Source organism: Sphaeroforma arctica (genome assembly GCF_001186125.1).
Source record: "Sphaeroforma arctica JP610 unplaced genomic scaffold supercont1.360, whole genome shotgun sequence".
In the NCBI taxonomy this organism is placed as follows: Eukaryota; class Ichthyosporea; order Ichthyophonida; genus Sphaeroforma; species Sphaeroforma arctica.
In genome coordinates, this window is record NW_014040198.1 from 18,574 (window position 1) to 28,419 (window position 9,846).

General features: G+C 42.3%; 2 protein-coding genes across 2 annotated transcripts in view; both read right to left on the reverse strand.

Moving 5' to 3' along the window:
- SARC_05571 (hypothetical protein) overlaps positions 1-358 on the reverse strand; it is a 5,922-nt gene extending 5,564 nt beyond the window's left edge. Inside the window, exon 1 of the mRNA XM_014300560.1 lies at positions 240-358. Within this exon, the coding sequence (XP_014156035.1) occupies positions 240-324 (85 nt within the window). The 5' untranslated portion in view covers positions 325-358. The remainder of the gene's footprint in view (positions 1-239) is intronic.
- A 2,245-nt stretch (positions 359-2,603) lies between these two features.
- On the reverse strand, positions 2,604-9,207 carry SARC_05572 (AGC protein kinase; the record flags this gene model as incomplete). The annotated part of the gene is made up of 16 exons (XM_014300561.1): positions 2,604-3,144; positions 3,356-3,499; positions 3,794-3,910; positions 4,132-4,212; positions 4,543-4,760; positions 5,003-5,163; positions 5,612-5,802; positions 5,994-6,182; positions 6,732-6,977; positions 7,107-7,192; positions 7,325-7,429; positions 7,636-7,865; positions 8,104-8,284; positions 8,459-8,643; positions 8,904-9,031; positions 9,142-9,207. 16 exons carry the CDS (start codon positions 9,205-9,207, stop codon positions 2,995-2,997), a joined length of 2,478 nt encoding a protein of 825 aa, XP_014156036.1. The 3' UTR covers positions 2,604-2,994.
- Positions 9,208-9,846: the final 639 nt, after the last annotated feature.

Here is a 9,846-nt window from a genome sequence, read left to right on the forward strand (position 1 = left end):
TGTGTGTGTGTGTGTGTGTGTCGTGTGTGTGTGTGTGTGTGTGTGTATATATATATATATATATATATATATATATATATATATACATATATATATATATATGCCTGTGTGTGGGTGTGCATTTATATCTTGTATAGCCTTAAATTTAAATTGTACTAAAATATCTGTGTCGCATGTATAGAAAACAAATTATATGAGTACAATTGAAATATAGTCTTAACCTCTAGGTCTATGCGGACCCTGCGGCACTCGCGAAGGTTCTCGTTCGGGATCCGATCGTCCGTGACCAGCGAGTAATGGAGCTGATTCAGAGCTTGTAGGCATGACTGCGTCTCTTGATATACCCCCAACTCTGCTCAGTTCGGAGTGTAATGTATATACAAGCCAGAGGTATATATATATATAGAGTGTACAACTATATGAGTGACTTTCATCATGGCCTTTATCGATATACACATAGCCAACATAGTAGAATTCACCGCTACTAAATTAGGCATAAATACTTGTTAATTTAAAAAAAAAAATCTGTACATTTTCATAGCGGCCCCAAAAAAATGTAGCCTCCAATAGAACACTAGTAGGAGGGTATGAAATAGTTATGACATGGCCCTCTGGGCTCTGGGCTCTGGTCCTCTGCATAGCAATCTCTCTTGGGCTTTGCGCCCCTTGCGGGCTTGGGCCTTGGGACTTTGAGCGAAAATCTTTAAATCAGGTTCCCTTCAGAATCCTCTTATGAGTCGCTAAAACCGGCACAGGGCAGCAGTATTTATTTATTTATTTTTAAAAAACAAAACAAAAAAATATATAAAGGCAAAAACAAAAAAACAACCAATCATAGCCTTCTGAAAATTAGTCAGAAGGCTATGAATTTTGTTTTTGAAAAAATTCAGTCCAAAACTCAAAAGCAACAACTCAACTCACACAACTCACACAAGAAGTCATCATGACCATCATTTATTTATTTTTGCTTTTTATTCTTTTTCTTTTTGTTTTGTTTGTTTTGTTTATAAAAAAAACAAAACAAAACAAACCACTTATTATACAGGATGTCCTATAAATATTCCGTCAGACATCATTCATCTATCTATCGGACGGTAGTAAAAACATCATCACGGTTGTAAATACATATTTCGAGTGGTATGTCGGATGCAGTCGTCATTTCCATCAGTTCCATGTTTGCCAAATGTTGCTCGGATTGATTGGTTGGGGCTTGGGCGTTTCTTCCAGTGTGATTGTCGGACCAACGGAGTTGAACTGACAGTCTGACACTCTTCCAGCTTCCCCAGTCCCCAGACTCCCCACTGTTCCCCACCACCAGTGGGCCAGTAATACAGTACTCCCCACAGGGAGAATCGAGTCAATCGACCATCATCACAGACATCAATCAACACAAATCAACACTCCACACACAACAAGAGAGGAGATCAGGAGAGAGAAGGAGAGAGATCAAAGATGCCACGATTTCATATGGTTTTATTTGTTTTTACATACATACATAGCCTTCTGAATGTGTAAAGCACTAAAAATAGCCCACCGTCAACTGTAATAAACTTTGACAAAAAAACAAAAACAATATTGATTACATAGCTGGTAAAGGGCAGACGATACAGCAATACACGACAGAGACTTCAATCAGACATGTAATCGTTTATTAAAAGTTACTTCTTGCAGATGTATTTTCTTCAAGGGGTGAGGTACTTGGAATGAGGGGCTAGTAGGGTACAGCAGGCTGGCTTTTTCCCTAAATAAAGTATTTATATTCACTTTCTCAGTGGGGAAGGGACACCACAGTTGAGCAATAATAATTCTCAGTAGGCTATGTAATTCTAGTACTGATACCAAAACCAATACTGTTGAAAGTACTATTACTTATACTGATAAAAGTACTGATACTACTATTAATAATACCAATATTAATAATAGTACTAATACTAAAACTAATAATAGTACTAATATTAATACTAACAATAGTACGTTTACTAATACTAATACAAATAATAGGACAAATAATACTAATACTAATAGCAACAGTAGTCCTAATACTACTGTGTCGTCATCAGACGTTCGGATCGTTGTATTTGAACAGACCACAATAGTGAGCCGCCAATACCCAATACCTGACGAGTGACGACCTTAATTTTCATGCCAGGTAGGAGAGTTCACAGTTTGACGTTGTTGACGAGAAAATGGGTTAAATACAGGCATAACATTATTGTTGCTTCGGCTAACACATGGGTTTAAACGTCTCGACAACGGAAAAAATTGAGCTTCCCACATCAAAATTCTGTGGTGTAGTTCATATTTACCATGAGTATACTAAATAATGATCTCTTGCTTTCGTATCGCACTGTGAAATCAACCGGATGCCATAGTTGGCGTCCGGCGGCGGTTTGCATTGTTAATGATCGCTTGCGCGGTCTAGCAATAGATTCTTTTGCACGAATTCACTCCTATCAAAAGTGTTGAAGGTGAAATGTGCGATGCAACACACTTGCTGACAATATGCGTGTCCTTTGAGCTGTGCTGCAATACAATTTGTGTCGAAAAAGGAACAGGGTAGTTCCTCCTACTATCGTCTGAACGGGACGTGTCAACTTTCATGAGTCGTAAAATTTTATTAATTGGAGGATGTGTTTTTACAAAGATCTCAATGTGTGCCAAGTATTCGCATTTATGTTGCGTTTTGAGACCCACAGAAAGAGTGACATCTTTACGGTAGGTGTAGGTATTTTCAACGAGATGAAGTGTGCATTGTGAGCGCTCAGTTATTAGTGGTACGATATTCATTAGTATATTGGTTACAAACATGTCTATACGAATGGAACTGTCCTTTGCAGCCACAGTGCACTCATACGAGGTCTTACGCCAAATCCTTCTATACTTCCTAAGGTTGTAGCATTGAATGGCAGGCTCAAATGTCCACGTGTGGCCGTAAAACCTGTGATTTTAGTGCGTCTCCCTTATAAACTGCGCATATGATTTAGTTTCCCGCGTCTACACATTGCCAGCAAGCCATCCTGTGTGTAAACTGAAGCCATCGAATTCAGCCTGTTCCGCGGCATCCAGAGGAGATTCTTGAATGGGAGTGACAATCGCCTCTTCGGCGGTGAACTCGTCATCGAAATTACTTGTATCTCGTGGATCCTACGCAATGATGGAGTTGGATATGAATTGTACGCTCGACTGATGTGATAGTAGGTGCACCTTCGTTATACTAGAGATGTGCTGAGGTATGATAAGACAAAAACCATGATCGACATGACGCGATATACACCAACAGCGCAGCAAAAACGTTCTAATTGTCGATAATTCACTCGACAATGTCCGTAACATGCCATCGACCCGAACAACTTACCAACAGACGGGGCACGCGTGGCACAGGTATGCGCTTGTGGTAGACGTCAGTCCATTTGACGTCGGAAAACCAGGGGTGTTCTTTGATCTCCTCCGCGTCTCTCACACTGGATCCCAGACGGTCCTTAGGATTCTTGACAACGAGCTACACGTGTATAAAATGCAACGGGATCGGGTTTTAGTTTTCTTCTCTGGGTAGATTCGTATGTCAGATTTGCCCATGCCTAACCCGTGCACAGTTGCTTGTGTTCCAGGTTTATCAAAGCGGCTCGTGCATGTGTGAACGGTGGCGTATGCAATCGAATTCAATCGCATGCACACTGCAGCTGTTTTCGAATTGATTTTAGCGCATCGTCTAATTAGATTACGTATGTCATTGAGAACTAGGAACTTGGGAAAAGTCATAGTACGTGCTGTGAACATCATAGTGTATACCCACCTGTTTGATGATACTCACTGCTGCCGGATTCTTCCTTCCGAGCCAAGTTGGGATATGAAGCTCATTATACATAATTTGATCGAAGATCTCATCCTCGTTGGCTCCGAAAAAGGGTGCCTATAGATACAAAGGCAACACTTGACAATGAGCCAACTAACTTATAGTATGGACTATGCAACTGCACAGAGCATGCGCAGATACCCTAATGTGTTGCAAAGAAGCAACATGGCCAACCCAAAACCCTGAAATATGTCGAAACCAACATACAACAACAGCGATTTCAAATTATAAACTAGAGATATGCTACAAGATAGATCACACCCCCAATGAAACGATACCTGTCCGACAATCATTTCGAAGATCAGGATTCCAAATGCCCACCAATCAACAGCGCGTGTGTAGCTTGCCTCCTTCAGAATCTGTAGTTTGCACAGTGAGGGAGTCAATGGTGATTATAATTTGCGGATAGGACGATTTCTCTTGTAGTAAATAATATATCGAGAGAGACGGAGAGGGATGGGCCAACCCCCCCATACACACACACCCACCAGACTATTCGTCATAGACTTGGAGAGGTTTGCAATGCGCATCAGACATTGCGTTTACCGGAGAATACCGGGAAAAAAATCATACATCGGACAAAAAAGTCTCTAAGCGTCAACCAGTAACAAATGTGTGGATTGGGATACGGGCATTTCTATTTGTCTTATGCCGATAGTCAAGAACGTGGCATAGGTTCATTAAATTACCTCGGGCGCAATGAACTCCGGTGTTCCACAGAAGGTCTGTGTGGTCTGGTTGTGGAACATGCCCGTCTTACAAAGTCCGAAATCGGCAATTTTAATATGACCCTCTCGATCCAGCAGCAGATTGTCGAGCTTCAGATCACGGTAGACGATCCCGTTGGTGTGGAGATACTCCAAACCGAGCAAGATCTCACACGCGTAGAAGCGGCCACGTGCGCTTCCTGTGTATATTTAAGGTTGAAGTCAAATAAGACGATCTGAGCGGACTGGGCACGTGGCATATAAGAATATGACATACGTTTGTGCTGAGTCATGATCGGGATTAACGTTTGAGCCATCGGCCCGAAAGCAAGCTAGAAGCGTACACAAGTAAACTATGGCAGATACATCGCTGTGCTCTGCAGAACGAAAGCCACACTAATTTGGTACGGATCTTCAATTACTGAGGACGGTATCAACATACCAAAGACTTCGTTATGAATATGTTTCATTAGATCTCCTCCGCAGGCGTACTCCATCACAAAGCACAGGTGCGTGGGTGTTTGGAAGCAACTGTAGAGATTGACCAAGAACGGGTGGCGTTCCTGATTGGCGACCTGGAAGATCTCCTTCTCCGTCCGGATACTGTTTTTATAGGAACATCACGTTTAGTCGTGAACATCATTGTACTATGCGCTGTATGCATTCACTCGCTGCCCATACAAAATACCAGCTTTTGGCATCTAAAAGTTATTAATTAGCATGATGAGCCTTCCCCTCAAACTGTGCTATGGAATATCCTGTCACTTAGTACTGCTATAGGGTAGATAAATTGATAGTCAGAGAGCTGTACCCTACAATATGTATAATGTTCGCAAACACGACGACGGAACATGTGCGAAAAAGTCTATAAGTCGCATAAGAGCGTATGTGCACTTGGTATATGTTTCGACATGTGCAATTCCCAATAAAACTAGACCCTTGACATACATCAACTCGGGCAAACGCAATAAATATGCTGTCGATATTTACACGAGCTCTTTAGTGGGGTCAGATATGCCAATACGCCTCCAACCTCGCAGTGGAAACCTACCTCTCGACCTCATCTTGTTGGACGGTGTAGTGCTTTTTGATGAGTTTGATGGCGCAGAGCGTGTTGGTTTTGGAGTCCTCGGCCAACATGACCTTGCCAAAGTTGCCCCGACCAAGAACAGAGATGAATGTGAAGTCGGACATTTGCAGTCGCGACACTGCAGATATTTCACTTACGCCTGTCGCAATCATCTGGTGGTAGTTCAGAGGAGTATTCGTTGCCAATACTATTAGAACGGTAGGCACGGGATTTCAAGTTATCATGCACAAAATCAGAAACAAATTCCTATCTCAGCAATAGCTGAAAAGTATTCTTTTTGTCGCCAAACCACACGTCTTTCTACTGACTTGATTCAGTTTGTCTAACTAATAAGCCAACATACCTCGGGCACAGTAACAGCCACCGGCTCTGTGTCTTGGACAGGTTTGAGGACCTTCTTCTCATATGGTTGAGGTACAGGGGGCCTTGGCTTTTGTTCCTCAGCGGTTGGAGTGCATGGTGGCGGGTCTGACGACGGTTCCAACGTAGCCGTACTTGCTGACGGAGTTGCTTTGGCCTTAAGGGATTTCCTCTGGTCATATATAATACAATAAAAAGCATGTCTGAAGTGAGCGTTGGCCTTTTGCCGGATTATCGGCATCCCGATACTCTACTGCAATACACTTGACACTACATGCGATCCTCGCATACTGAAGGGAACCTACCCGACTGTGAACGCTATAGTAATGACGGCTCCGTATAGTCAATTCATCAAATTTGTATATAAAATATGACAGCACTCCTAACACTCAATATCAGGAAGGAGAGTTTTTTCTTGATAACAACTGCCTGTACTCATTAAAAGTGTAACCTAAGCACAGTCGCTCGATGCAGAACTGTAATGCCGATATATGATACCCTGAATAAGGAACCATTTATCCACCGGTTTCAACTGGATGCTGTTTACCTCAAACTAGTATTGAAGTCACAACTGCTGTGCAGTGACTTCGTTAATGTCAATGTGTGCGATATATCATCTCGGTACAATTGACATATCTAAACATCATTTCCTTAACCTACATGTGTTTTTACTTTCCGTATAGCCTACGGTAATATCATCCAAGATTGGTTGAACACTCACCTCTGCTTGCGATTTGTCGGATTGTCTGCTCATGTAGTGCACGTACTCCTCAGGCACTCCACAATGATTGGCCACGGCATCCTTACACTTTTTACAGCACACAATACTGCAGTCGCTACACTGCAGACTTTGACCCAAAATGCCTATGTTGATAGCCTTGCACTGATAGCACGTGGCCTTTGACAGACCCTTGAGTTGCGTAAATCGATGCGGAATGTTATGGCCCGTTTTGTCCTCCGTATTGATCTGCAAAATAGTACAAAGTATACAACATTGTGATCAAATAGGTGAAAATATCGTGTGTTGGAGAATGTAGCAGAGCAAAAAGTTCAACATAATTATTATTAAAAGTCTAGAAAACATGTACAATCATACCGGTTCATCGCTGCCTGTGTCCTCTGACTGGCACCGGGGCACGCTAGAGGAGGAATAACATCCTCTGTGAGCCACCACCTTGCATCCTGTATAAATTTGTGTCATCACATAGTTAAAAGCCACCCGTGAGAGTTTCAAAGCAACTGGGTTCATAATCTGATCAGGATAAAGATAACATTGGGGCATAAATATTCAAGCGTTATTAAAATTTTACATACCCCTGCACTGGTACGATCGTGTAGTGGTGATCTTGGTGCACACAATGCAGTTGGTAGGTTCGACATCCGGCGGAAGATGCAAGAATGTGTGGCCACCGGTACAAGCTGAATGGGAAAAAGGTTGTCGATATGAATATGCAGCGATACATTTTAGGCATAGTTGAGCCCATTGATAGAACGATACGGCCACAGTAAGATTCAGATTTGGTGCCTCGATTTCAGCAGCTTAGAAGCGTTGCATTGTATATCAGAACGAGACATAGTAGCAGGCCGATTAAACCTCACACAGGCAACGGACTCAGTAGACCTACCCGCACTGCTGGTAGTTTTGCCGCCTCTCGCCTGTTTGATACCGGCCACACGTTGCAGTCCTCCAGCGTAACGGTCTGTGTTCTTCATCAGACCGAGTTTGACGGTCAGCGTACCTGCGGGCTCGATAGTGAGCTCTTCCTCGGCCATGTTCGATTCCAGCAGGCTTTCCAGTTCGTACGTGGCAAATCCAATAAGAGTTTCCTTCTCGTAAAGGTAGAACCATAAGCGTCTGGGATGAAGAGTAGTGTGGCAACACGGTTATAATCTTTGACTTAAATCCGATACAAATTGTGCGCTATAGTGACATGTACATACAGCTTTGTTAGAGCAAACTCATTGAAGTAGAACTATTGCACTTTACTCCTTAGCAATACTGGACAACTCGCGAACGTCAAGTAACTCGTACACCAACAGCTACCAATCAATTAATGAATCAGACGACTGACTTTTGTATACGGAGTACTTACTTGCCCAGGTTGATTTTGTGGCTAGACTGGGGCGTGTAGCTGCTGGGATCGGTACGCTTGGCCTTCGCCTTCAAGATCGGAACCGAGTTATCGATGCGCACCTCGATAGTTGTGTTGGATTTGGCTTTAGGATCCACTCCGAGATAGTCCTTGGCATCACCAATTTGCATCGTGAGATCACCTGTGTATGGTTGAAAATATTTAGCGCGAAACGAGGGCTAAAATGATCAAATGAACACGCAATGATCACGCGCCTTGTGACGCTGTTGCAAGATGCCATGCAGACTGGAGGTTCTGCAACGCTTAAGTACATACAGGTGTGACGTTGGTTTACAAACAACACAGACAAACATACCTGCTACTGGGAACACATTGAAAGGGTCCCCCATTGAATCATGGTTGATAGCTGCTGGGTCGACCCCGATGGATTCTGCGTGATCTCGATACTTCGTCAGACATTTATCTAGAACTGTCAATTTACCCCTGGCGTCCTCTAGGTTCTTCTTGATGTCCGATATTTCTGATTTGCTGTATTTGCTACTGCACAGTCGAAATTGGATAGAATTTTGAGCCCAATGCAAATTTTCCGAATTGCCGTCTACACACAATAGCAGCAATATCACTCAGTATACGCTTCAACAGAGAGGTCACCAAGTCAAGTATCAATACGAGCAATAAAAATCAGATGTCAGAATCATATCAGGCCGACGCTATGTGATTCAGTTTCGTACGCTGCTCTGTTGTATGGGTAATTCAGCTATATCAGGTACGCTACTGGGGTCATCGATTGATCTTCATACCTGTCATTCTGCATCACCTGAGTGACGCGGTATAGTGCTGTTTCGATCTTATGGTAGTATCTCATCTCTTTAAGCTTATCCGCCGCCGCTTGCTGCTGCAGCGTAAGTACCGGCGGAGGGGTCGCTGCCTTTGAGCTGTATCCGAGAAGAAAAGAGTAAACGAACTTCAGTTGTAGCTAATCAATGTCATGAGTACTAAATGCCATATAGTCGGAATTAATGATAGCAATTCACTCACCGATCCGATATAGCCGGGTTTGATAGATTTATGGCAGTTGTGTATAAATTCAACACATCCAAGCATAACGAAACCGCAAGAATTTTCTCGACTGATTTGAAAAACTTCCTGTTCAGTAAGTATTTTCATCATGCATCCAAGTACGTGCGTATTCGGACATACAAACTGAGTTAGAACAAGTTATCTGACGAGTACTGAATTCTACACAGCTTGAGAATTGACAATATATTGCCGTTGGAGCTCCGTTGCGAGAATATACACGTGCCTATACATCCAAAACATGTTCAGGGTAGACAAGACATGAAAAAATCGAAACGAACAATGCAATCAATCACTTGTAATAAATGTAACGAGGTGAGTTACAGAAGAATAACATATAAGCACTCACGAGCTTCAATGTATGTACTAACCAACGATGGGTAAACTATTTCCATAGGATTCGAGAAATCTCTTTTTTATGAACTAATTCATAAAATAATACAGGCTAACATGAGAAAAAGTTCAAACACATGTAACTAGGGAAATACGTTGTTCTTTACACAAGACCTCAACTTCATACCGCACTAAAATATGTTTTAAATGCGCAAACACAAGAACAAATAGTGTTCATGCTTTCAAAGCAAAAGGAATGCATAAGTTGATAAACACAGATACGCAAAACGCATAACGCCAGTTCATAGAGATATGTTTTTGTTATATATATAT